At 49.3% G+C, this 26,715-nt stretch overlaps 2 protein-coding genes and 2 long non-coding RNA genes across 15 annotated transcripts; 2 read left to right on the top strand and 2 right to left on the bottom strand.

Moving 5' to 3' along the window:
* The first annotated feature begins 390 nt into the window (after nucleotides 1–390).
* LOC128808221 (uncharacterized) lies at nucleotides 391–1,147 on the top strand. Its single transcript, XR_008437408.1, has 2 exons — nucleotides 391–819; nucleotides 927–1,147. It is a non-coding gene; the product is annotated as an uncharacterized LOC128808221 (long non-coding RNA).
* A 4,967-nt stretch (nucleotides 1,148–6,114) lies between these two features.
* TOB2 (transducer of ERBB2, 2) lies at nucleotides 6,115–17,024 on the bottom strand. 8 transcript variants are annotated; one of them, XM_053978834.1, is made up of 5 exons: nucleotides 14,692–14,995; nucleotides 12,929–13,013; nucleotides 10,828–11,077; nucleotides 10,389–10,559; nucleotides 6,115–10,292 (listed from the first exon to the last, which is right to left on the bottom strand). In XM_053978834.1, the coding sequence occupies exons 4-5, from the start codon at nucleotides 10,471–10,473 to the stop codon at nucleotides 9,451–9,453; spliced, it is 927 nt and encodes a 308-aa protein (XP_053834809.1). In that variant the 5' UTR covers nucleotides 10,474–10,559; nucleotides 10,828–11,077; nucleotides 12,929–13,013; nucleotides 14,692–14,995; the 3' UTR covers nucleotides 6,115–9,450. The 8 variants fall into 8 exon arrangements, with proteins under 8 accessions (XP_053834809.1, XP_053834803.1, XP_053834802.1 ...); XM_053978828.1 differs by having other exon boundaries at nucleotides 6,115–10,559; nucleotides 10,828–11,080; nucleotides 14,692–14,993; XM_053978827.1 differs by having other exon boundaries at nucleotides 6,115–10,559; nucleotides 14,692–14,993.
* LOC128808051 (uncharacterized) lies at nucleotides 17,011–26,267 on the top strand. 4 transcript variants are annotated; one of them, XR_008437348.1, is made up of 5 exons: nucleotides 17,011–18,522; nucleotides 18,732–18,810; nucleotides 24,960–25,120; nucleotides 25,352–25,414; nucleotides 26,191–26,267. It is a non-coding gene; the product is annotated as an uncharacterized LOC128808051 (long non-coding RNA). The 4 variants fall into 4 exon arrangements; XR_008437350.1 differs by adding an exon at nucleotides 24,508–24,611 and having other exon boundaries at nucleotides 17,011–18,810; nucleotides 25,061–25,120; XR_008437349.1 differs by adding an exon at nucleotides 24,508–24,611 and having other exon boundaries at nucleotides 17,011–18,810.
* Nucleotides 20,033–26,714, bottom strand: PHF5A (PHD finger protein 5A). 2 transcript variants are annotated; one of them, XM_053978836.1, is made up of 4 exons: nucleotides 26,490–26,714; nucleotides 25,341–25,364; nucleotides 23,734–23,900; nucleotides 20,033–20,728 (listed from the first exon to the last, which is right to left on the bottom strand). In XM_053978836.1, exons 1-4 carry the CDS (start codon nucleotides 26,539–26,541, stop codon nucleotides 20,639–20,641), a joined length of 333 nt encoding a protein of 110 aa, XP_053834811.1. In that variant the 5' UTR covers nucleotides 26,542–26,714; the 3' UTR covers nucleotides 20,033–20,638. The 2 variants fall into 2 exon arrangements, with proteins under 2 accessions (XP_053834811.1, XP_053834810.1); XM_053978835.1 differs by lacking the exon at nucleotides 26,490–26,714 and adding an exon at nucleotides 26,189–26,468.
* Between the last annotated feature and the right edge of the window lies 1 nt (nucleotide 26,715).

Here is a 26,715-nt window from a genome sequence, read left to right as displayed (position 1 = left end):
CTTCTAAATGTTTGCAGGGTGGAAAGCCACAGCCCTGCAGCCTGCTTTGCTGGTGCAAGAGCCTAGAAAGCCAGCCCCTGTCACCACAAAGATGAGTAAGATCCTGCCAAGTGCCAATTACCTCTAGGAGGAACAATTACCACTTCCCCCACCAGTATTTGCAGGTTAAGAGAGTGGTCTCACCAGGCACGGGAGCAAAGAAAAAGCTCCCTGTGCATTTGGCTGGCAGGGGAGCAGCACAGCCTGCAGTGGAGACCCCTTTCTGTCTGCAGACCTTTGCAGGGAGAAAGGATAACATTAAAGGCGGTGAAATTAATGGGGGGGGGGGGGGGGGGAGAGGAGGGGCTTGCTAGTTGTACCTTCCACAACAGAGTTGTATCATAGAAAAACACTTGGGAAGGGTTTGTTGGGGGGTTTTGTGAGGTCAGAGCCAGCTCCCTGTACTCAATTCTGTCAAGGTTAACAAACGTCACTGGATAAAATCATTGGGTTTTTGTCATCCAGGCAAACACAGTGACACTCCTTCCCTTTGCCCTTTTACCTCCTGGCTGTGGAAGCCAAAAGGCACGTCCAGCCAATTGTGGGAAGCTTTGTCACACCAATGAGGTGACACAGTCTTCTCCAGTGTAGTGCTGTGGTCTGGCTTTTGTGGCTTCCTCTTGGGGCCCACCCCCAACAGCTCTTGCAGCCCTATGAGGGCAGAGCAGCTCTGGAGAAGACACTTGTGCAACTTTGTAGCACATTCCAGGTATGTTAAAAGAAGATATCCAGCTCAAACCAGTTCTGGACTATGAAGCTCTACTGGCCAGGCAAGGCAAGGTCAGCACACAGTTACTAACAGAGACCTCCACTTCCTAGTCACGCTTTGAAGACTGTTATTGTAGCCCTCACATGGCCTCATTCAACCAGTTCATTCCACTTTCCAGGAAAGCTCCATCACAGGTAGAGATCAATCACGTGCTGCTGGAGAATCCACAGGTCTTAGCAGTTACCCTGTGCCTTCAGAGAGTCAACAGTTCAGTCTAAGGCACCCCACAATACTGGAGTTAAGCTTGGATGAACTTGGGTCCTTTCATAGCATTTTAAGTTGCACACTGGGAAGCCTGGAGTAATTTCTTTAAAAATATACAGCAACAAAATCTTTTCAGCTGTGATGTTGTCTGTGTCTTCACATGAAGCTGTGGTCAGTGGCTTTCTCCTTCAATAAATACTGGCCTCGTATGACTGATGGAGTACATGCTGGTTATATGCTGTATTGTTTCTGCTGGTGATGGAGCTCTTGTAGCCCCCACTGTCACCTCTATAACCACTGACTTTGGGAAGGTTTCTACTCAAGTTCTGTGACTGGTCAAAAAATTTACATAACAAGTATTTCCATGAAAGAAAATATGATTTTTCAAAGAGCACTGTACCTTTGGAGAAGACATTAATTCCAAGATTAAAAATAAAACCTTATCAAAATAAAATAATCTTTCTTAGCTGGCTGTGACTGGTTATTACTGGTTATTCTCAATGGTCAAGTCTCTCATTTGAAGAACCAAGTGATGTCTCTCTTGCATGGTTGATCTGTGGTGTGATTTATAATCCAGACAGTAAGAAATTTTTTTTGTTTATGTTTCTAAAAACCAGCAATTTGTGGTTCCCTGTGCTGATGTGTTAGCACTTAGACTGTGGGTTATAGCATCCAATGCCTTCTCCAACAGTGATGGCTTATACTGCTCTCCTCAGCAGTGCAGATCACCTTCAGCTCTGCCTTGGAGCATCACCACCTGTGTTCTTTCTGGTCTTGTTTTGTTAAATCCTATTCTGTCTGGATTTGTCAAGCCCTTTCCCTTCCTCAGTGGCAGCTGGCAGCAGCATGGCTGCAAGGGATAAGCTGTCCTTCCCCAGCATGTCTCCCTCCCATCCTTTTGCATCACCTCCTTTCCCACTCAGAGCAGCTCCTGGCGCTGGAGGATCAGTGTGAGGCAGCCGAAGAGACCAATGGTTGCCAGCCCAGTGCTCGTACTTCCTATGAGTGCAGTGAAGCCACGGCCTCCCCCAAGCATTGGCATCTCCACATCTGTGCTGGACGCAACAAAAGCACCGTGACTCATGGCCCCCCTTTAAGATCTGGCCAGGCCCCCAGAGGGGAAACACTGTGCCAGGACCAGCCCAGATTGAGAGTTGGAGGAGGATCATGTATGAGAGTTCAACAAGCAGGGAGCCAGGTGGGGATGAGGAAGCTCTGTTTGGCTGTGCTTGCAAGGAAGAAGGCCCGTGCAGTTGCTGCCCATGTTGGGTCACCGGGAACATCACTTTTTCACCAGGTAGGGATGGGAAGAGGAGAGTTCCTGCCTTCCTTGCCTCCCTGTAACATTAGCACCTGTGTATAAACACCTCAGACGTCCCTGGGGTGCTGTCCTCCTTCCCTCTGCTCCTCAGTCCTTCCTTGGCTCATGTTTGTGGTCTTCCAGACATCACTGCTTCTCTTTTCCCTGTGCTCTCCACTGTGCTGCCAGTCTATCCCCACAAGGATGCCAACCCCAGTTCTCCCCTGGCAGATTAGGTCTCTGTGGTTCCCCCCAATTTTTCTGTGTGCCCCTCAGTTGCCCAGTGCATTGTGCGAGCACTGCCACTTTGGATGTTGTGGGGGATGTCTGGAGTGTCCTCCCAGCTGTAGCTCAGCAGCCCAGCAATGCTGGGCACAGGCAGGGACAGAGGATGACCTTGGTAGATTTTGGAAAGGTGCCCGAGGCCTGCTGTGACGCCACTCATGCCTCTGAGGGAGCCTGCAGCAGCATGTGTTGACACTGAACCTGACCGCAGGAAGTTCAGGAAATGCAAGAATGCCTGTTGCTGAGGGAAGCTGGACTTGGCCCTTTCATGAATTTGCTGAGCTCTGCATGTGAGGCCTGTGAAAGAAGCATGTCCTGCTGCAGCAACATCACCCATTGCTCTCCCTACACCTTGCATGGGTCATTTCAGGTTCATTTTTGTCTGATGAAAGCCCCAGCTGCACCTTCTGCAAGCAGTTTCTGGCTGATTCACTTGAAGGAAAATTTGTCCTTGGTGGAAACACCCTGCCAAGTGGGAGGGACACATTCCCTCCTGAGGATCTGCTTCCTTCAGCAGTCAAATTGTGCCAGCAGTGTGAGGCCAACAAAAATAAGCACAAATGCCCCCCCACCAACTAGGACCCAGCAGCTGCAGAATAACATGGGGACTACTCTTGCCTTCTCAGCATTCGGTGAAGAGGGAGAAAGCTCCCTCTTCCCACACTTTCACCTGTACCATTCCCTGCCCCTTCTCAAGGCAAATAGGCAAAATTTAATCCTCACACTCTTTTCCTACCTTGTTCCTGTGCCTTCTGAGGGCTTCTTAGAGAAGAAAAAAGAACACATTCCTTCCTGACATATGCATGTACCATGCTGGAGTCACTTTCGCTACTGGCAATGGCCACACACAAAATGTGCCCTTCACTAACCAGTACAACTTAAAAGCACGATGTGTGCCAGATGGGGCTTATCCTTTACTGAAGCGTCTTAGGGATGGAGGGTGAAAGGTTCATTCTTCACCAGCTTTATAAAAATATCAAGTTTCTGGAGATGACAACACAGGCAGCAGTGGAGGGACACTGGAAGAACAGCTCTGCAAGGCTGGGGGTAACATGCTCCCGGTTGTGTTTGACTTGGAGCCCTGCCACAAAAACTAAAGGAAAAAACGCAAGGTTTTGGAGGTGGCTAACCTTGGCCACAGCCTGCAGCTGGGCTGGTGCCTGTGCTCCGGTGGAGGACACACGTGGGGTGGAAAGACCTGTCTAGCCCTTTGCAACCGTGGCGTCAACCTTGCCCCTCACACCCGCTGGGGCCATGGGCAGTGCTGCGGCTGCAGCCATGTGAGCATGGAGCAGGTGGCATTGGCAGGAAAACTCCTCAGGGATGCCAAGGACTCAGCGGGTCCTGGCCCCCCCACTAGTGGTGTTTTTCCACCTCTCGGTCCTGGCACGTCAGCAAGCACTGGGACACGGGGAGGCACCCGCTGTTGGCAGCGCCCATGCCATGTGTTATTCAATCCCAATAATCCCAAGTCTCCAGGAGGCTCTGGGGTAGCAGGAGATCCTCTCCTGTTGAACTAAACTCAAGCTATTTTGCTGAACCTGTATTTTAAACACAGTCCAGAGAATGGCTTTCATGCTTGTCTAAGGCTTTCCTCTGGGCACCAGCCCCTTCCTACTCACCAGCAGCCTAATTCAAGTCAGATACTGCTGCTGTTGCTGTCACAGACTGAAAAGCCCTAGGCTGAAGTGTGGCATTTTCTACCTGAGCTGTCTCTTCCTTTCAGGCAGAAGCCCGCCTTCTTGGTGACTCAAGTTGCAAGTTTCCTTCTTAATAATGGAGTCCCCTATGACGAGTGTCTAAACAATACCCCCACGCCCCTTGCGTCGGAGGTTTCAGGAGACAAGTCCCATCTTGTTGCCATGCCTTGCTGGAGCAAGCTGCTCGAGGACTGACTCGGTCACTGTCCAATTATCTGGCAAACACTCCCACACCCAGGCACTACCCCGCACTGGCCCAACACGGGGCTCCAGCAGCCCCCCTCTGAAGGCTGATGGAAGGCACATCCCTGCACACTGCACTATATGGGGTTCAGCTCCCTACATGCCTCCTGCTCCCTGTGACAGCACAGTGACAAATACCTCAGGAGGAACAAGGCTATACTAAACCTCTTCCCTAATCCCTGCTCAGGCTGCGCAGCTATCATCTGTAAACCAACTCCAGGCCCTACCTGTGCCCAAAAAGGGAAAGGCTCCATGCCTCCCTGCGTCACAGCTGAGCAAATGCAGGGCAAGGATCAGGAAGGCACAGTCACCCTCGATTTTCCATTTCCAAAAACATGTCTAAGGGCAAGCATTGTGCATGCTTTAGATAAATGATTACAAGGGGTTTGAGACACAAAGGGGAAAAAATAGTTTTGTCGCCTAGTGCAGTGTGACAGTCACGCGGCACACAGTAGGCATGAGCAACAGCCCAGCTCCTGGGGCTCGCAAAACCAAGGGCACTGCGAGCTCTCCCAGGAAGAAATTTAGGCTAGAGGGGCTGAGGAGGCATGGGGAATGCCAGTGGGAGTCAGCTCCAGTTCCTTGTCTGGTTTCCTCAAGGACATTCAGAGCAGCTCCCTTCAACAGCTCTTTAAGGAGGCAGCATGAGGAACTTGAGGCACCTCTCAAGCAGGAGTTAGCAGGAGCATGGTGGGGCTACAGAAGCTGGGTCACACAGCCAGCAGCACACGTGGGGCATGACAGGCATTTCAGCACCTCCCTCAGCCATCTCATCTCCTTTTGCTAAAAAGGAGAAGCTCTCTTGTACAGAAATTCTGATTGAAACTGAGCAGTGAGAGCTTACAAAGAAAGACAAAATCAGACCACTATCATTACTGCATGTTCTCACATCCAGCCTCAAGCCCACCCTACTATGGGAAGTCACCTTGGATGAACGTTCACAACAGGGAGGACAGAGCCTGCATATGTACCTTGATGCTCCCTTTGCTTAGCAAGTACCCCAGCCATGTCAGAATAAACACAAACTGGTTTGTGCAGAGGGGGGAAAAAAAAAAATCAACCCAAAATCAGCACCTCTCTGCAGGAAGCACTGCCATGGGGAGCTTCATCTACCCCATGAGTGACACCAGAGAGCTCCTAACCTGGCCTCAGAGGTGATGGTCCTAGTGAGCTGCCGCAGAATTTGGGTATTTTAGGAACTCTGCTGCTTGACTGAAGGCTCCCAAAGCACCTCACACCAAAGGCTCCCTCCTCTCCCCCAGAGAGGAGAGCCAGCTCTCCTCCCCCAACTCCAGAGAGCTGAATCATGGCAGGACCAGGGATGGCCAGGCACATCGCCACTTTTTCCTATGTACTGCTATTCTTGGCAGCAGGAGAGGTCACTGAGACAGCTGTCCTGGCCCTGTTGCACAATCCTGGGCATCACTGAGCTATTCCTAATGCTGTGAAACCAGGACCTTGCCTGCAAGGCTGACACTGAGCACCACTACATCCAAAAGCAGCAGTATCCCTCCTTACCCAAAACGAGGCACGTCCAAGGTGTTCTCTCTTCACTGAGCACACATCACACGACAAACAGTTATTATATCATGCTTTTAATACAAACTTAAAAAAATCTGGAACAATAGAAACTGTACAGATTTGATCAACCTTTTTGTGGGGTTTTTTGTTTGTTTTTAACTAAATCTCTAGACACACCAATATCCCGTTCCAAAATATTGCACAACATTCTGAATACAAAACTCTGATTGTATTCCTCCTTCGCTAAAGAAAAAAAAAAAAAGGAAAAAAAAAAAAAAAAGAAAAAGACAGCAACCCCCTGGTTCTCCCTCTCAGTAGTTCCCTTCTCCAAAAAAAACCCAAGCAGAGCACACGCAGAAACCCTCCACTCGGAGACATACAGACTTCTGTCCGCTTTCACTCCTATCCCACAAGGCAACTGTCGATTCACTCCTTGGAGAGGGGCGGGAGGAAAGGGAGGTTGAGTGGGGAGAAAGGAATCTTCACCACTTCTTTTTTTTTTTAAAGTTTTTTCCTGAAAAAATATTTTTTCTCTCCTCTTTTTTAAGAAAAAATCTTGAAAAGAAAAAAATTACATTTTTTACGTTAGAAATATACATATATTATATATACCTCTTACATTTTACAAATGTAGCAAATTATTCAATACAAATGGACATCAACAAAAAGAACATAAACCCATAAAAAATAAAAGTTAAAAAAAAAAATCTTCTCTCTTCTCTTCCTAAGAAACCAGGTAAATTAGTGCAGGTTTTTAAAAAATAAAATTGAAGCTGAACGCCTACATCCAAGACTAGAAAAGACCTGAAAAGGCCATTAGTTTCCATTGCTGCCTGATGCTGGAGGAACATTTCTGAAGCACACTTTTTTCCTTTTAAGATGCAAAGAGGTTGGTCCCTCTTCTTTTCCTCCTTCCACTCACACCACTATTTTTAAAGCAGGTATAATACGTGTGGCAGAGCAAAGCAGCATCAAAGCTTCACACACACATAAGCAAGTGGACAGGGGACATCCCCACTTCTTCCCTCCCTCCCTGTGCTGGAGGAGAGCACACCATCTCAAGGCAGCGTCTCGCAGGTGGCTCTGCCAGATGTGGGGACAATGGGGGGCAACTGGACCAGGTCCTGCCATCAGGGTCTGAACACCCCTCAGAGTCCAGTGCAGCATGTGGGGTGGCTCCCACCAGCGCCTGTTGGGGAGGACTCCATGGCAGTGGTAGCATCTGTTAAAAGCAGTGGGTTCAAAGGAAAGAAAAAAAAGGAAACAATAGCTGGGCTGCTCCTCATCAACTTGTCCTAGTCTGGAAACCTGCAGGGTTGAGGTTGTGGGCACCAGCTTTGGGGGAACTGGCTGAGCTCTGCTCTCCTCACCCACCTGCTGCATTGGTCATAGCAAGTAGCCTGCTTGGGAACCCATGCTGGGCACAAGGTCAGGACCGTGCGCACCATCACCCATCAAGGGGAAGGGTACACTGGAAACTCTCCTTGAAGAGCTCTGGGCAGAGACAGTCTACCTGGGACAGCCCATTACCTTCTGCAAATGCTCAGTGGCAACACAACTACAAAAGGGCTGGAGTGCCTCCATCTCAGGGAAGGGAGCAGGAAAAGCACATGGTCAAGCTCATCTCACCTGAAACAGAGATTTCTTGAAAGAGCACATTGGTTCCACAAGTGCAGGAGGAGTGGATTTCAGACTGTGCTCCAAGAAGCATCATTAAAAGAAAACCAAACCTCAAGTTTGGGAAGCAGCAAAAGCTTATTTTTCATTTAAACTGAGAACTTCAAAGACTGGAGTTTCATCTTCTCCATCTCTCTCCTCTTTGCACATTTCCATGCTCACACAGCAGCCTGCAAGGAAACCTCCCTTCCCACCTAAAAAGCCTCCATCCTTTCTGGGCATGAAGCAGTCCTCCTTTGGCTTTCTGTGAAGGTGGGTTTTGGAGTCCTCAACACAGAAGGGATCAAGCTGAACAGCCGCTACTGCCTGACTGCCACACATCATCTTGGAGAAAGGTGCAGAGTCCTATATCCCATCCCTGCTGTGAAGAGGCACCATACACTCACAGGCTGAGATGACCACTTCCCTTTGGAGAGCCCATCCCAGCTCTGTCCTGAGCTTGCTGCTGTCCACGCTGATATGATCTGGCTGGAATGAGGAATTTATGATAGGTGCTTCCTTTTCTCACTGGATCAGCCACCTCCTCATGCTTCTCCAGAAAGGCAAGGGAAGGGATTTAGTCAGGTGCATACCTGGCTGAAAGCACAAACCCTTATGCTACCACTCAAGACAGCAGCTTCAACAACATCACCCTATCTTCTTGAAAAGTTGTGCTGCCTCACTAACTAAAAAGGAAGAAATTTCCTCTTTGAGACAAGAAGATGAATTTACAGCAGATAATGAGAACTCTGACCTCAGAGGCCACCCCAAGTGGATGCTGGCCCCTGCTGCTGGGGGGAACACCTGGGAAGTGGGGGAAGGATCCAAGCGGGGTCCAGCTGGTTCAGTTCCACCTCCCCCAAGCCACAGAGAGAGGCAGGTGGTGTTTCTACACCAGAGGGGCTGTCATCCAGACTGACTGGGCAGCCCGGAGAGAGCATAAAAAAGCCCTCTTGCTCAGGTACAGAAAGGTCCAGTAACCAGAGCCACTAAGCTCAAAGCACTGACCCCCTGTAGCCACAACTGGAAGCGCAGATGAGGAAGGAAGCAGGAAGAAGCCATTTCACAGTAATGCTCTGCCCTGACTGTGATGTGAGATAGTCAAGGAGAAGAGTTAGTGCTTTTCAGCACACAGAACAGCTGATGCCAGCTTGGGCTGGAGCCACAACAGCACAATGGTCTGCACCCATGGGCACAGGCGACGTTCTCTGTATACACAGAAAAAGCAAGCTCACCCACCCATTCTGGCTAGCACACAAGACTGTGTGTGTCCCCACCAACACTGACTCATGCTCTTCTTGTCCCTCCTCCAGCACAGTGCTATGAAGATGACATCCCTACACCCAGGTAGAAGGACCCTGTGTTGTCCAGTGTGGGGCAGGAGGTGGTGCCAGGAATCAGGAACATTGTGACCTACAGTTGAACCAGTCCTGGGCTGGAGTGGGGGAAGAGGGCACACAAACCAAAAAAAAGCCCAAGACTCATTTAAAGGAGTAAAAAAGTGAGTAGGAAAAAAGCACAGGTACTGAGTTAAAAAACAATTCAGTGCTTCAGGAGCGTTACCAGCACAGCGCAACAACACTGAGCTCTCTCTTTTCCCAAGAACCTATATTTATAAGGTTTTAATATTTTCTGTATATTTCTATTTTTCTTTTCTCTCCCTCTTGTTTGTTTGTTTTGTTCTTGTTTTCCCCCCTCCCTCCCTGCCCCAAAATACTCTCCTTCCATTATATTCAGTTGGCCAGGACGACGGGCTGGAACGACTGGCTAGGATACTGCATGGCATTCAGGTTGTAGCTGAGTCCTTCCACGAAGGGAGACTTCTCCAAAAAGAGGCTATTGGTGCTGCCACTGAAGACCTGAGCCATATCAAAGGTACCACCTGTGCTGGCATTGAACTGTGATGCTGGTGGGATGCTGCTGGCCTGGCTCTCACTGGCAACACCATCGAAGAAGAGACTGCTGGCTCCCGGCGAGGCGCCACTGTAAACGAACTCCTTGGCATTGGGGGAGAGCTGTGACTGTGGGGCTTGGCTCCCAGCACTCCCGACGAAGTTCAGAGAGTGCATAGACAGGGAGAGGCCCTTGTGCTTCAGCAGGTTGGTGGTGGGAGACCTGACCATTCTTGGCTGCTGCACAGCCCCTGCTCCACCGCCCCCTCCTCCGGCTCCTCCACCCTTCTTCATCTTGGTCGAGCCGAACTTGGTGGCAGCAAAGGTAGCAGTGGTGAACGTGATGGGTTGAGCAGAGCGAGGGATGAAGGTGGGGCTGGGTGACTGGCCAAAGGAGGGGGATGGTGAGTTGGACAGCGAGTTGTCCTGGCTGCCAATAGGGACAAATACCTGGGCGTCGGGGTTGAAGCTGCTCTTGATTTCTTTGTCCAGCTCTGTGGCACTGCAGCCCTCATTGTCATCTAGGTAGAGAACCTTAACAGAGCCCTTCTCACCGATCTGGTAGGAAACCTCAAAAGGATCAATCCAGACACTCAGCTCTTCTGGCACATTGGCACGCACATCCTCCACAGCCAGCCCGCTCCGCTTGGCTGCCAGCTCCACCACTGGATCCACTGTCTCCCCTATATGAACACAGCGATAGCCAGATCCCTTCAGAGGTTTCTCTGGGTACCAGTGACCCTCATACTTCTTCTTCAGCAGGCGCTCTAGCTCCTCACCAAACAGGTCTGCCCGCCTCCGAGGAAGCTTGTTGTACAAGTATGAGATGATGAAGTTAAGAGCAACTTTGATCTCCAGATGCATACTCTCTTCCCAGCAAGCAAGTCAGGGCAGTGTATTAAAAGTGACAAAATGACAGAAACATAGACAAGTTTTGACTCCAAAGAGACCTAGGGAAAGAGAGAAAAGGATGGATGAAGACTAGAGAACACAACAACTCTCCCCGTTGAGATAAATAACTGTGCCTTTTCATGAACAAAGCAGAATTAGCAGTTTGCACAAATACTAACACGAAGCAATGCTCTCTAGTAGAGTCACCACAAATCTACTGATCCTCAAAACAGAGGGATGTTGATAGGGAGAACTCTCCCTGCTCCTCTTTCAGAAGAAATAAGGGTGTAACCACTACCCGCACACAAGTACGTACATCACACTCACCTCGCTGCCAAGCACTGCTCCTGTAACCCGGCTGTCTGCTCTGTCAGCAGCATCTAACACACCTCTCCTGCCCTGGCACTCAGCAGCTTCCAACACAGCTCACCTGCACCAGCCTTTCTAGAGCACAAATGCAGCACCTGAACAGCCTCGTGACTCGCTCAGCAGCTTTGTGCAGAGACCTGCTTGCATTCAGGACAGCAGGGCCAGCCTCTCCTCCAGGAGGCCGGGTGGTTGTGCCAGGTGCCACGTCCTGCTGGCACAAGCGCAGAAGGGACAAGAAGGAGTGAGGGAGGGTGCCGGGGCACCAGCTGCCAGCCCATGTTTACTATCCCCTTGACTAGCAGGCACATATCTTATTAAGTGTACCCAGTTGAGATTCTGCCTAGCTACAAGCATAAAATCTCAGTTCAAGTCTGCTGAGCAGGGAGAGTGGGACAGTAAATGTGCATAGGGTCACAAAACACAAACATGCCAACAGCCTGTCCAATACAGTTCACATCGCTTGTCCCTGCACAGAGGGAAGACGAGCTCTGCCAGGATCAGATACCTGCTTAATAAAAACTGAGATTGCTTGCCAAAGATTGAAGTAATCCTCCCTCCTCTCTCTCTCTGCCTTGTGAGGAAGTCTCTGAAATGGAGAGAACCCACAAAAGCACAATGCAAAACCACAACACTCAACTCTCCCATTATACACAGATTTGCAAACAATGTTTGTCTGGGTACAAAAAACCCAAATCTAAGTATGTCAGCACTACACTTTGTCACTCATCCAAGGAAAATGAATCTCACAGATATTTTAAGAGGAAGCACACTTCCAGTAGCCTCCACACCTCTCCAGGGGAAAGAAGAATATCCAGTTTTTAATTGGTAGTTTAGTCAGAGGCTGCTCTGTCTTCAGCTGCCCTCACCTTGCTCAAAGAGACACACTTTGTTCAACTGTCTTCCTAAAATGGGCTTTAGGGATATTCTTGTACAGCACTCAAGCCAATATTTATGATGTGTGACAATTATTTGGGGGTGGGGATGAAGTACAAACATACATAGTTAGCATTCCCCTCAAAAATCCCAGCAGCACAACCAGGTATCCATGCTGGCCTAAGTCAGCAGGAGTTAAAAAACTGACCAGACTTGTTTGCTTGGTCTAGTTTAGTCAACAGGAAGGATCAAATCATTTTGAAGAAGCCCTCAAATATTTTAAAGCTTTACTGCAAAAAAGAGATGCAGATTCTATGGTTTTTCTGTACTACTCCACATTCACAGAGGCTTAGCTTTAGGAAGATGGTAACCAGAAACAGATCTCACACTTCTGATCTCTCAACAAGGAGGCCAGTTCTGGAAAGAAGCCCCTTTGTGTTTGACTCAGCAACATAAAAACACACAGGAACAAGGGAGTGGAAAAGAAGCCTTGCCTTTAAAACCAGCTTTAAGGAATTACTGTAATGTAACAAACTTTGGTAGGTCACTGCAACCTGACCAAATCCAAGTAAGAACATATGAACCCTGAAGAAATAAGCAACCACAGTTTTTCTAAGAACAGTTAAGAAGAAGCCATTTTCAGAAGGCAAAAGTCTGGGCACAAAGACAAAGCCTCTTCCACAAAAATTAAGTACGAAACAAATCCCTAAAGAGCACACCTAAATCCTAACAAGAACTTGTATAGACTATGCTACCTCAAGGGAGGATTACATGGAGCTCTCTAACTTCTTTGGCTTGAGATGTTCAAAAGAGAGGATACCTTGGGATCCCAGCAAGTTAAGCAGGAAGAGAACAGCCAGTTTGTAAGTCTTTTATCTTGTGATAAATTCTAATCTAGATCCAAAATCTATTAAGAGATCAGATATTAAAGACCGGGAAAGGAATGGTGGCCAAAATTCGTTACCAACCTATCTGCTATACAAATGTCTCAATATACATTGAGGACCCCAGTTCCTCAGCAACTTTTTGTAGAAAGCTGTAAGGAGGTAAAATTATACATCATCTCCTTTTTTCTTTTATCCAGTTTTCCTAAAAAAAGAATACTCTTTAACTTGGTTATGAAAAAGGTGAGTTAATTAGCCTAATAACACCAACAGCTGCCAAGGTAGAGGCATACAACTGATACCTGCTGAAAAAAGTCACTGGCTTCTCAGGTTGTTGACATGGCAGGATGAGCTCCAGTAGGATCCCCTCAATCTCTTTCTACTGCACTGAAATGTGATAAAATAATTTAAAAAAAATTTAAGAACACCCAAACCCACCAAAATCCAGCTGAAGCAGTATGGCTCTGAGAGAAGAAACTACTGAATATCAATTGTAAGAGATATTCTGAGCAATCTTCCATAAAGGCCAGCATTTTCAAACTAAAGGCCTACTGTAAAGCGAGGTGCTGGTAGGGAACAAAGAGCTGTTTCTCTGCTCTGCGGAGGGAAGGCAAGAGCCCCCTCAGACTCCCTGTTTGTCGGTATCCTGAAGGGGAGAGGCCAGACCACCACTTACAACAGAGAAGAGCGAACACGGGAACGATTCCCTCTCCTCCAGGCTACACCAACACGGTGGCTGACCTTGCGGGCATCCCCCCTTCGACCTCCCGAAGGAGGCCCGGCCCTACGAACAGGCTAGCCGCCGCCTCGGGACTTAAACAGACGGCTATCACGGCGGCCTGCGGTCCCACAGCCGGACACACCCGTCTGGAACGAGAGCCCCCTTCCCAGCACCCCGCCAAGGGCGGCGGAGAGACTCCTCCCCGCCAGCCGAACGGCCCCGCGGGGGCAAGCCCCCCGCCCCTCCATCCCCGGTAGCGCGGCCATCCCCGGTGCCCGGGCGGCCCCGGCACGCCGGGAGCTGTAGTCCTCGCCCCCGCTCCCCGCCCCGCGACCTACTTCTTCCCGGACTGCGACTCCCGGCGCGCCCCGCGCCCGGCCCGGTGCGTCCCCCGGCGGGGCAGGGCACAAAATTTTCCAGAGCACATGCGCGCTACGGCCCGCCCGCCCTTCCCGGCGCTGCCCACGGCCGGGAACACGCCCCGCGGCCCAGGACCGCCGGGCAGCCGCCCCCTTCTCCCCTTCCCTTCCCCTCCCTCCCGGCAGGGATGGGCGGGTGCGTCCCCACCCCGCAGCTGTTTCCCCCCCCACGGCTGCGGGACGGAGTCCGGGAGGCCAGAAGCCCAGTAACCTTCTGTCCCTCTCCCCCGCCCCCCCTGCTTGTCCCCTTCGCCCCAGTGGGGCAGGCGAGGTCGCAAACAAGGTTCCCAACAGAGCGACTCGGATGCATGGGGATACGTCAACAAGGGCGAGCTCCTGGCCCCGCACACCCAGCAGGGTATCTCAGATCGGGGTGTCCGGGAGAAATTGGGGGGGGGGGGGGGGGAAGAGGGGGGGGCAGCCCAGCCCAGCCCCGACAGCGCCTTTGTTGTCGCGGGGCTTCTCCCCCTCGGAGCTCGTCGTGCACGAAAGGGAACACCCCGGCGACATCCCCCTTTCCCGGGAGCCCAGGGCGCCCACCACCGCCCTCGGGCCCAGCCTGCCTTTTTTGGGGCTGCTAGGGCTGGGGCTGAGCCGCATCCCGCTCCCGCCCCCCCCACCCCCCTCCCCCCCCCCACCCCCTCCCCCCCCCCAACCTAGGCTGTGGAGAACAAAATGGTGAACTGGGGCACTGCAAAGCGTCCCCAACCCCGTGACTTTCACTTCCATTCTTCTCCCTTGAAGCCCCATTAATCCCCTGGGGACCATAGCCGCACAGTGACTCCGCGGACGGGCAGATCGCTGTCCCTGGTGGGGAGGGGGACGATGAGCCCCCTCAGACCGAGCTCACAAAGAGGACGCGCGCTGGAGGGGTCCCAGCCCAAGAAGGGGTGTGGGGGAGGAAAGCAGCCCCGGCCCCACTTACTTCGTTCTCGGATCCAGGGCCGGCGGCTGTTGGCGGCTGTCGCGGGGGCCGAAGGCGCTGCTGGCGGGTCTGGTCTCTGCTCTGCCCCGTCTCGTCCGTCCCCTCCCTCCCTTGTACCCGACGGCGCGGGGCGGGCCCGGTGCTGTGGTGAGGATGCCGCTGCTGTGCCCCCAGAGCCGCCCGCGCCCTGGCCCCGAGTGAGCCAACTCACGGCAAACTTTCACCCTTAGCAACCTCTCTGCGCACGGATCCGTTCCCGCCCCGCGTGATGCGGCCGCGGGGGGCGGGCCGGAACTACTTCCCCCTCCCGTTGCCGTCCGCAACGCCGCGGAATGGACCGGGGCGGGGGGGGGGGGGGGGGGCGGTCCGGCGGAGCCACATCTGCTCCCCCCTGGGCACCGGGAGTATCCCGGATCAGAGCTCAAGGGAAGAAGGGAAGGAGGGAAGGGGTCGCGGCACTAGCGGGGATTGACCTGAGGATTTTCCCAAGCGGCTTAGCCTGAGGCGACGGGGAGGATGAGGGTGGAATCGAACGGAGGGGGGAGAGACGGGACCGGCCGGTGTGGTCCCCGCCCCCGCGCACCATGGGTACGGTCAAGCTGCAGCTCAGTAGCAAGGCCAGCCCCGGGACTCCCGAAGGGACAATTCTCTGCACACCCCAAGCACGTCTGCGAATATCCCCGTCGTGGAGCCTCCCCGCTCCGCTACAGTGGAGGAGCTCGGGGAGACGTGCCCACGGGCAATCCTGGCTCCCTCCATCGTTGCAAAACCCTCGGGATTCCCGGTCCTCGATGCGGCCGGGGAGCCCGGGGGCTGCAAGCGCATCTCCCTGGGGAACAACGGGGCAAGGCCAAACCGAGAGTGCTTGTATCACCGCGGGGAGGACAGGAGCGGCACGGCCACCTCCGCGGCCCCGAGACGGAGACAGAGACCCCGCCCCCTGCACGCGCTCCCGCCTCCCGGACTATTTTGTCTCCGCACGCCTGTGTCCCTCCGCCTCCAACAGAGCAGGGCCGGCCCCGCCGCGGCGGAGACGAGAGCCCCGCAAGGTGCGCGAGCGCCGGCCGTGCTAAAAATAACTGCGGCGTGTTAGCAACAGCCTTCCCATTGGCTGGCCAGGCCCGGCGGCGCCTTCGGATTGGAGCGCTGCCTCAGCCAGTGAGCCGAAGGGGGTGTGCGCGGTGGGCGCTGCCGGGAGATGTAGTCACCGGGGCGGCCGGGGCCTGCCCCCGTCCCGGGTGCTTCCCCCGCACCGCGGGGTGTTCGCGGGTTCGGGCAGGGCTCGGGGTCACAGGCTGCCCTGGGGAAGGACAACCACGGTGACGGCCATCCCTGGGGCTATGGGCCGATGGCGGCACCTCCACCGCCAAACGCTGAGCTGCACCACCCACTGGCAAGCTGAAGGCACTCTCGGCCAGCACACAAACGGATCCGCACCCTTTATTTCAAAGCAGACCCATAACTAGTTCCAGGAAAATGAAGAAAATACCTACCGGCATCCCCAGGCCGTGTATGTTACAGTCCAAAGTCACACCACCTTTCACACACAACACTTGCAAAGGCTGCTTGCTGTCCGCACTTAAAGTAACTTTTGACCCAAGTAATGCTCCAAACTAGTAGAAGGGACAGCAAGAACAGTGTTTTCAGGCTCTCCCAGCCACGTGTCCTGCATTTTCCTCAGTGCTGACACAAGCATTACAACAGTCCCTGTTGCAGCAGGGGTAGCTGGCCTGGCAACCATCTCCCAAGTGCAAAAATACAAAGTTCATCTCTCGCCCCATTTCCACAGTAGCCCTCAGCCTTCTTCTGGGTTTGGTTTGTCCTCCTCTCATTCAGGAACACTTTACCTCGGTACTGCCTTTGCCACAGAAGAGCATTTCTTTTGAGGCCAGCCAACACCGTGTGTTAAGAAATCCACTAATGTTCCTTCCCAGCCACAGCAGCCAGCCTTACTCATTTTCCCACTGATTACAGAAAAAAACCCCAATAACTTTTGAAGTTGTTTTTTTTTCTGCAGGGAAAGGGGAAAGAAAAGAGCAAGACTTATGAGAGCTATTATGAGCAGCCTTATTTTCGTCACTCCTATTTTAAAAGGAATTTAGTTACAAAAGAACACCTTTTTTTTTTTTTTCCCCAATTATTCCCTTGCTTGGCTGGAAGCAAAAATCATATTGTCAGCCAGAGATCAGGAAATTAAAACAACTGAGCTATTTTTAGCATCATTAAGCAAAAAAAGGCAATTACATTTCTAAAATTCTATTATTGTTTTAATAAGGTGTTAGTAAGAGGGTGTCACATATTAGGGCTCTTTAAAATACCTGTGCCTTGACCGTGCTCCTTTAATTATGGCGTCGCCCTTGTACACATGCAGGCAGAGGAATTCTTTCACAGTATCTGCTCCTGCATTCTCAACCATTTGGCTATTAAGTCAAAGCAAAGCTCCTGTGTCACGTGTGCATGGGGAGGGGAACAATTGCCAAGCCACTGGGACAGAGCTCGTTTGGTTGGGTTATTTAATGCCATGGAAGGGGAGTCAGGTTATAATTGGACATAATTAATATCGCCATACCCTGATTCTTCTGTACATTCAATTCACATGACAACCCCAAGGAAATGAAAAATTCTTTCCTGCTATTGAATAAGGCAAACATCTCCAGCTGATGTCTGTAATGAGAAAATAACAGCTTCTGTGCAGATAAGGTTTCAGAAGTGAGATTTTGTCCATGCAGCTCCCAAACCTCCACCTACCTTTTTGTTTTGTCTCTTTTTAAAGAGAAGGAGAAGTAATGCTTGGGGCTCAGGGGCTTTGTCAAGACAAGGTTTAGGTGGTTCAAGGAAGTGGATATATGTTACAGAGCTATTTGCTGAGCTCAGCTGTAGTTGTGGCTGGCAGTTGGTCGGAAGGGGTGTGTAACAGGGAACACCTACATTTCAGAACACAGCAATGCCTTGTTAGTACTGGCAACAGAGGCCAATTTCTTAATAGGCCAAGAGGTCCTACATTCTCTCCTTCAATGTAAATATTTAAAATTGAAGGAGGAGTTTTTTTTTCTTGTTATGCAACATTTTAATAAAACAAGAAAAAAATAACACTACCTAGAAAAGTAATGGCAGGAAGATACATTTAGCTCCACTCATTAGAATTTGAAGACAGCACCACGGGGCTCAGCTGCCACGTTGACAAAGCTGTCCCCGTCTCTCCCACCCTTCCCTGCTGTTGCCACACAAATACTTTGCAGCTGGCAGCCAGGGAGACCCCAAATCTGGCTGCATAAAACTCCATGGATGGATGAAGTCCTTCCAAAGCTTGGCCTGCACACAGCAGCAGGACGTGTCTTGTCTCATTTTCTCCCTGTGGGGAAGCTCGTCCTTTTAGCACGTGCCCTGGTCTCCAGTACTGCAAGGCAATCTCGTTCTCCTGGACAAGTACTTTAAGATCTATTTAGGTGAAAAATAATGCACTTTTCTACAGGCCCTGCCTAGGTATTATCTACTGGTGCACAGAAATCATTACCAAGCAAGCAAGGTCATGTTTTTCTGGCTACACAAATGTGTCCATTACCCTTGTCTGAATTAGCAGCTTCAGGGCAATGTCCCATCTATGCTCTGAAAGTACCAGAAAGGCAGTGGCACTGAACTGATCTGAACACCAGCAGCATTTGGCATGCTCCCCAGAGCTGTCTGAGCAAACAAGGCAAAGGGGAAAAAGCCTGTCCCTCCCTCTCTCCACCTGCCCAGTGACTCAGAACAACTAGAAATGGCAGCTTAACTCTCAGAATACAGACCAATATATCCAGCAGTCAGCGTGAGGGCATCAGGAGTGCCAAGAAAGTGAGTATGTTCAGCTGTTTTTGGGGATGGGGGAAGGGATGGGGACACGTCTACCTCTACAGCAAGCTCTGCCTGGCTGATCCCGCTAAATGATTAGGAACAAGGGGTGCTCTAAAATTAGCTCACCAGGGTGTAATGGTTCTGAGACAAAAAATAATTCCTTTCTTCATTTCTCTCTACCTTTACTGAAAAACTTTGTCATTTTCCAGATTTCTGGGAAAGAAAAAAAAAAAATGCGTACAAACCTTCTGCATTCCTAGTGAGATAATCTGGGCGGCCTGACTGAGGGTAAGTGATAAATTCTGGTTGAAGTGATAAAGTTCCAGGTACAACAAATCTGCATGTCATGGCCTGCTTTTAAAGAAACACAGAATTTAAAATGGCCAATAACAGGTCTGACATGGACTTTTTGGTCTGCAGAGGCAGTTGCCTATTCCTATAGAACTACTTTGGGGGAATAGATTTGCTGTAACCAATGAGCTAGATTGCTCTGAACATCTTGGCAAATTGCATCCATCAGAAGCTGTGTAAGGAAAAAGACATACTGATACTCTGAACTGAAAAAAAATGGGAAGAGAAACCTGACAGAATTAATAGCTGGGGGCAGGAGAGGGAGGAGCAGCTGAGATAGCTGTAGGGCCAGTGGCAGCTAGAGCCAGCTGCAGCAGGAAAAAATTACTTTTGAGGGGAGGTTAATCACAACTTGTGTGCTTTTATCCAAATGGTTGGAGCAGGTACAAGAGGTATTTAAGCCAAGGAGTAGTTAGAGGAATTATTACTAGCCTCAAGCGAATAGCTGAAATCCTGGAAGGGGCACCAAAAAAAAAAAAGGTTTTGGGGCTCTGCACCCCAAAACTGGACAAAGACAACTGTGTTAGTGTAGTACACGCTCTGCTCAGACTACAAGTGCTTAAAGGACTGCAGGGCACACTGAGCCAGGACCCTGATCTAACCATCTGAGGAGTACACACCCATGGGGAACTCAGTTCCGCCTCTGCACAAAGGCGCCTGTTCCCAGATCTTTGCTGAGCCAACAGACTGCTTTTAGCCTCTACTGGTATTTGACAAACAAGCAGCCTCTGGTTTCCAGCACGCACACGGCCAATAGCCCAGAACACAATAGTTGGTTTCCCGTTACAGCAGGGAAGGCTTTAACTTATTCACAAGAACAGGATAGCGAGTCAAATAGCTTAGTAGGTTTTAGAAAGGGATTGGATGTTTGCATGGTGAAACAACATCCACAGTCGTATTAGCCAGGATAAGGGTTACAAGCTCAGCGATCCTCATGCTACAGGACAAAATGATCAGTGGCTGGGATCACAGGCAGACAAAAGCAACAGCCGATCCCTGAAGCTCCTTGCGGCAAGGTCACGTGGCCATAAGCAGACACTGTCAGAGACCAGATAACCCATTGTGAAGTGCTAGCTGGGCTAATCCTCCATGTCCCCAGAAAGCTCCAGAGAGGCTAGGCACAGAATGAACCAAATAGAAATCCTTGTTGTACCAAAAATAAAAACCCAAAAGAAAAAGCTTTATTGGTATGCATCCTACAGAAATGGTTACAAGAAATGGCCTTGGATTTATCTGTCAAAGAAAACATGGAACAGCTGTGCTCCCTGGGAAGGTACCAACCATGAGCAGATTCCCTACAAAACAAGGCAGCATGGAAATATACTGGAGGAAGGGAGGAGGGGAGCAGATTGGTGTTTTGTTCTTCAACACCGATGGATGGGGCAATTTCAAACAATTGAGAGGAGGCCCAGTAAGAACAACCTCAAGGTGTTTCTCCACACTAAAAACAGCACTTTCCATTTTTACATGGTTCCTTCTATGTGTAAGTGCTTGCCCATTCTGCTTTGTATAGAGAGCTGGGGCAACTACTAGCAGAGCTTCTGCAAAAGCAAGAGACAGTGATCTTCATTTGCCCTCCCTCATCACTGGTTCTCATCAGGTTTCAGTCCCCACTCAGTCTGTTATTTCTCCAATCCTAAGTATATTACTGAATTTATATTGCTTTAGAAAAAAATAATCAACCAGTTTTCAGTAAGAGTAAAGTCCAGAGATGTTCCAAGACCCTCTTGCCAACCCAACAGGAGGTAGCTACATATGAATAGGATCACCTCTTCTTGAAGCCATACTTTTTCCTTTCATAGAAAAGATCTGTCTTGGAACTGCCCAGGTTGACAATCTTGGGGCAACCATCTCTCTGTAAGAAAAGAAAATGCAGGTTAGGAAATGGGCAAACACAGAACAACATCATAGTTGTAGTAAGTTCTCAGTTCCCACACTCTTCGCCCTGTCCTCAACACATTTCATACACCTGTACAGACAAATTGCTCTCCAGTGCTGGTTATCAGTAAGACAGTGGAACAGAGAAGAGGATGGATGTCAGTTCAGCATTACTGTAGGACATGGTCTCCCTCAGGGCCAAAATGGAAAACAGCTCATACAACATCAGCCATTTAATGAAAAGGATGTGCTGTGCCTCAAGACTCAATTCTTTCTAAATCAGGATATGCAGGACCTCTAGGGTCCAGAGGAATAACCCTTCCCCTGCTTAGCCAAGAAGAATCTTGCTGCCCTAGATGTCACCAAATCATTCTTGTGTTTAGGAACCCCTCAGCAGTGACAGCATAACTGAATCTCAGATTTCTTGAATCCTGGATCAATTACTGCAGAGGCTGTAGGGTCAGATACTCACAGCAGCTACATAGATTAAGTTATTGCACCTGAATTCCAGTAGATGGTGAGAAAAAAGCCTCAAAAAAAGCAAGGAGAGTAGGGGAGACCATTCTGAGAGGTGTGGTTGCAAAACCAAATCAGAAACGCCCTCTTGGTATACCTGGGAACATTTGCCCATGGGTCACCTGAGCCCAGCATCTGCATAATTCTTTAGGGCAAAGCATTATGGCTGGCCACAGCAGTTGTGAGGGACCCAGCAGGCAGAGGAACACGTGTCCTTGGTTGAAGTGCAAGCCTGAGTGTATTAGATTGAGAAAGCCCCGGGCAGATGTCAGATGCTGTAGAATCTGCACCCAAGCTGCCTGGCTCCCAAGCGAGAGATGCAGTCTGGTGGGGAGGATCTGCATGACAGGAATAACAGTAGAAGTGGGGAACAGAAATCATCCCTCCCTCACACACCTGCCATGACCCATTTCTAGCTACTGTCTCCTTATTTCATTTTGAACCTCAGTAGCAGGACTCTTTCAAGACTTGCCTCCCACAATCCATGGAGTCTGTTCAAATCTTGACAGCCTTATTGCAGGGCTCTGTTCATTCTTCCACCTCCTCCCAAGGACATAGCTCATGAGCACCCTCCTTTCTCCAAGAAAAGATTACTATTTGTAACTCACAGATGTCCTGGGTGACAAGGTGGGATTCAGGCCCTTACCCACAGATCAAAGTGGGCTGAAACAATACTTCATTCCTTCCTCCACCAGAATAAATGAACCAAGAGTAACCAGGTCCTTTGCTTTGTGCTCATTTGCATTCCATCTCTGCCATCCATTTTATTTGCTTTCTTGCTTCACTATCTTTTCCAGTCTTTCTCTGAGGATGATCAAAGTACTGTGGCTGAAGCCTTGGACTGTTAAAGCTTCAGGTACAGAGTTCTGCCCATCTGGTTTTCTTATTCACATCAGCACCAGATACCATAATTGTGATAGGCAGCAGCACACTTAGTTTTGCTCCTTCTGGGCTCCCTACACTTGTGCCAGCATTTTTCAATTGGGCAACAAATCATGTCAAATCTGCTGTTTCAGATCTGCAACTTCACATCTGCAATAATATGTAACACCTGAGTTTTCTGCTATGGAGCAACTTTTTTCACTCACAGCAGCATTCACCCAGGTGTCAAAATACCCCAGACCTGTTATTCTTCTCTAGCTCTACGTTTTTTACAGTCCTCCTGACAGAGCAGCTGGTTATTTCACACCTGAACCAAACATAAGATATAGGTAATCTTAGGTTATGAAAAACACTTGTTGAAAATCCCTATGAATTGATAAAACTAAAACCAAGCCTATTTTACTCATGACTTGTAAAGCCAGGCATCTTCATTCCAAAGGCAAGTGAACAAAACTACTGTTTCTCACAGCATTTATAAAGTAGGAGGCAGCACCCCCATCAAAGCACTTATATCCATATTTAGATACAAAGAAAGATTATGGTCCTGTTAGATCTAATGACTAAACTCAAAGGAGGACCTGCTCCTATTCTGGATTTGGCTGCAGGCCTCTAGAGAAATCAGGCACTAGAGAGAATTAAAGCAGCAACTCACTCAGCTGAGGGCACTCCTGTAAACCACTCTGAACCACTCTCTCAGCGCTTCCTTCACAGTCATTAAGGTGTGTAGGAAATTACATTTGCAAAGCACCAAACAACTTTTAACAGACACTCTCACAGCTACCAAGCCTATATTCTGGGATAGCAGAACTGTAAGCATCATGTTCTTGTTCTCCTGTAAGGTCTTTCTAATGCTTTGCTGCAGTTCACGTCCTGCACTCATTGTGTTGGGTTATTAACAAAAGCCTTATAAGGAGTGAACAGCTGCCTCATTTCCCATGTGCAATGGCTTTCAGCACAATATGGTAAAAAGATGATAGCTCTGGCTATAGACAAAAGGGACCATAACACCAAAAGGCATTAGCCAAAAGAGAAATATCTACAATGCAGACAATTCCAGAAAAGAGTAAGAAAATATAAATTGTATCCCATTGAAATTATACAAGAAGCATCCAACTTGCAAAACACAATTACCAGTGAAGCCACCGGACACTAAGGACCAACTTTACCTTGTTATTCAAAGGAAAACAAAGGTTTTCCACAGGCTTTATAGTACCGTATGTGCTCTTAATCAGTGGCTCATAATGGACTTCTAGGGAGGAGCTGCTTCTACCACTGCCTTGCAGTGTCTGCAACATTTCTGACCCTGGTGAAACCTAGGCTGGAGCTGTACTAAGATAACAGCCTGAAGTGGTAACAAGCAGCGTGTAGAGGAAATGAACTGTGAGTATGCAAAACAGTCGGAGATCCTTAGAATGAAGAGAGTTGCAATACCTCAAAATGCTTTGCAAACACAGAGACCTATCAACAGGGGAATAAAGGTTTCAGATATTGCAAATGAGTGCCAATTGTCCCAGCAGTAATTTCAGCAGCTCCAAGCCCCTTAAAGGTAAGCATGACTACTGTGTAGCTGGGGTGGCAACTTACATCTTTTTCCTGGATGGTGCACTCCTTGCAGTAGTAGGCATCAGACACTCCGGGCCCCCCGCAGATGACACATCGGCCCTGGTAGGAGCCGTAGTTACACTCGTCGCAGATGCGCACCAGGGTGCAGGGCCGCACGTAGGAGTCACAGATCACACACTTGCCATCACCTGCGAGCACAGCACAGCCTTTGGTTACAGAACGTCCTTTCTGCCACCCCCACGTCAGAGGAAAAGCTTCCTGGTCAAATAACTTCCCTGTACACTCAAAGACAATACAGCTGAACTGCAGAAATGTGCCTTGCAGGCACAGGGCACAGCTCTGTATTGCACACAGACTTGAGAGGAACAAGGATTGTGGCCTGCAATATTTGAGGTTTTTTTTTAATTTAGTCATTCATTCACAGTCAGAGAAGAAACCCCAAATTACTTGGGTAACTACTTTGTGATTAGTCAAGACTTGCTTAGATTGTACCACTACTTTTACTCTAGAACTTTTCCTGACATTCATTTGCAAAAGAAAAAAAGCCAGAGTGACAGAACTAGAGTCCTTACCTACACAGAAGCAGCAGTGTAAGCTTCTCCCACAGTGCCACATCAACAAAAGACTGGAGTTACTATGCTCAAAGAGATAAGAGATTGTACTCATGGTCCCTTTAATCCTTCATCTGTGACAAGGCCAAAGGTAGGGCAAACTGGCATAAGCAGCCATTTCACAATAGCTGCTCTTATGCTCTCACAAGGAACTGAGTGCAATTCAAGTACTGATATCATACAGGCAAGGAGCCATCAGATGCCAGTGAGAGTTTCTGCTGAGCTGGACCTTAACCAAAACACTGACCTATGGATGAAAGATTTCATATCCTATTACCAGTTCCCAAGGTATCTAATCCTGACCCCCACAAACAGCTTGCCTAACCTGCTCTTAAATCTCTGGCGTGACAGCCCTCAGCTACTACCAATGGGAGTCTGTTTCACTGTCAGGTGCTCTTGAAAATTATCTTCTTGCTTCAGACTGTCCTTCTCCCACTTTACTTATTCTCACACTATTTTTGAGTCACAAACTACTCACCTCGTTTGTTCTGTTCCCCTACATGATCTAATGACAGATCACAAGGATCTAACAACAGATCATAGTCTTTCTTCCCTTTCACAGTTAAGCATTTGATTCCATGGGTGTTTTTCCTGTTCTAACTTCTGACATTTGCCCTCCATTTCTTCTTCTCCTAGATGCTAATGGAGACCTTTCTCACAGTATGATGGAGCCAAAACCCAAAAATGTATTTTCCCCCCTGCTTTAAAATGTTTAGGAGGATATTTTGGTATTACAGATTACAAGGATCCAATGAAGCAGTCACTGTAGCCTCAGCCACTAGAAATGCTGGCAGCAGGTACGCTAGAACTGCGTTTGTGCGAAAGTCTGTTTGAGCTTGCAACTTTTTAAGTATTCCTTGAGCTACACTTGCAACATTACAGTAATTGTTCCCTTTTCAAAGGGTGACATTAAGTTTGGGGTTAAAGCAAAAATAGATTCCAACCTTCAAACCCAAACTGCATGCTCTAACCACAACACCACGTTCTCAAGCAACTAAATGTGGATGCTATACTTACATTTTTCACAGAGTCTTCCGATTGCTGGGAAAAAAGAAAAAGAAAAAATTATTTGAAGCAGGAGAAAAATCTAAGTACAAACTTGAATGTCAAATAATTATTTTCTGCAATGAGCAGTCCTTAAAAAAATTAAAGGTTAAACTATAGAAATAGTTTGAGCATAAATACACACATTCATGATAAACAATATATATCCTCCTGGAGAGATTTAGCAGAACCCAAGATGCACTATGAATGCACAATGACATCCCTCTGCAGTAAGAAAACCTACATTCATCATTCCATTTCAAACACAGCCAGTGTGTCTGACTGAAGGAAACGTTGTACATGAGTCTTGGCACAGCTTTTAGTGGGGGGGCGGGGGAAACCAAAACCAAGTGTTTGTTTAAAGCAGTCCAAATACCTTCTTTGCTTTAGAACATGAAGGTAGTTAAATGTACCTTAGAAGTCTTGTCATTTGTCTGGGACACTCACAAAAATGATGTTAGGAACTTGGATAAATGTAATAAGTATTGAGTTTCAAAGACTAGATGTGCACATCAACAAAGACTAAATATTGATTTGTCTGAAGTCTGAGAGAGAAGGGATTTGTCAGGACATGACTTTTCAACCTAGACAGAGGGTTGGAAGCACTGACTATTCTAAAAAGAGATTTCCTATAGGCAGTGCAGCTGAATGCTTTGCGTTTACGGATCTTGCAGAAAGCTGCTCGTTAAATTTGCTTTTCTAAGGAGTGACAAAACCCAGGAAAGGATACCTCAACTTCTAATCTTGTATAAGAGTTCTTTGAACCTTGACCCAAATGCTGACTCAGATGCGACAAGGATAAATCCCGTTATCCGTATTACAGGCATAACCCGGAAGATAACTTTTGTCTCTCAGCCAGAAAGATGCTCCCAAGTGCTGCTGGATCCACAACGCACGGCGGGGCACCGAAAATAAAGGAAAATAAAAGGAGCACAAAAGAGGGAGGGAGGAGCGGGTGGCGCGCGCTGCCCCTCCTCCTCCTCCTCCCCCGCCTCCGCCGGGCCTAACGGCCGCGCGCGGGCCCGACGGCCGGTAACGCGCGCGCGCCTCCCGCTCGCCCCGCGGCCAGAAAAGCGGGGAAGGGACCCCCCCCATCCTCATCCCCCATCCCCCGGGACCCACCGACGCCGGCCTGCTTGCGGCAGAAGATGAGGTCCGGGTGGTGCTTGGCCATGGCGAGGCGACACCCGCCCGGCGCTGCTGCTGCTGCTGCGGCCCCGCGGAGCCCTCACCGCCGCGCCGCCCCCGAGTCCTGGCCGGGGTGAGAGCAGCGCCTGCCAAAGCGCCTCCCCCGAGCGGGAAAACGCCGAGGGATGCTGAGATAAACCCTCCCCCTAAAGCCACCCCA

Source organism: Vidua macroura, chromosome 5, assembly GCF_024509145.1.
Source record: "Vidua macroura isolate BioBank_ID:100142 chromosome 5, ASM2450914v1, whole genome shotgun sequence".
NCBI lineage: Eukaryota > Metazoa > Chordata > Aves > Passeriformes > Viduidae > Vidua > Vidua macroura.
Note: the sequence above shows the minus strand (reverse complement) of the source record. Positions and strands in the feature narration are given on the sequence as shown.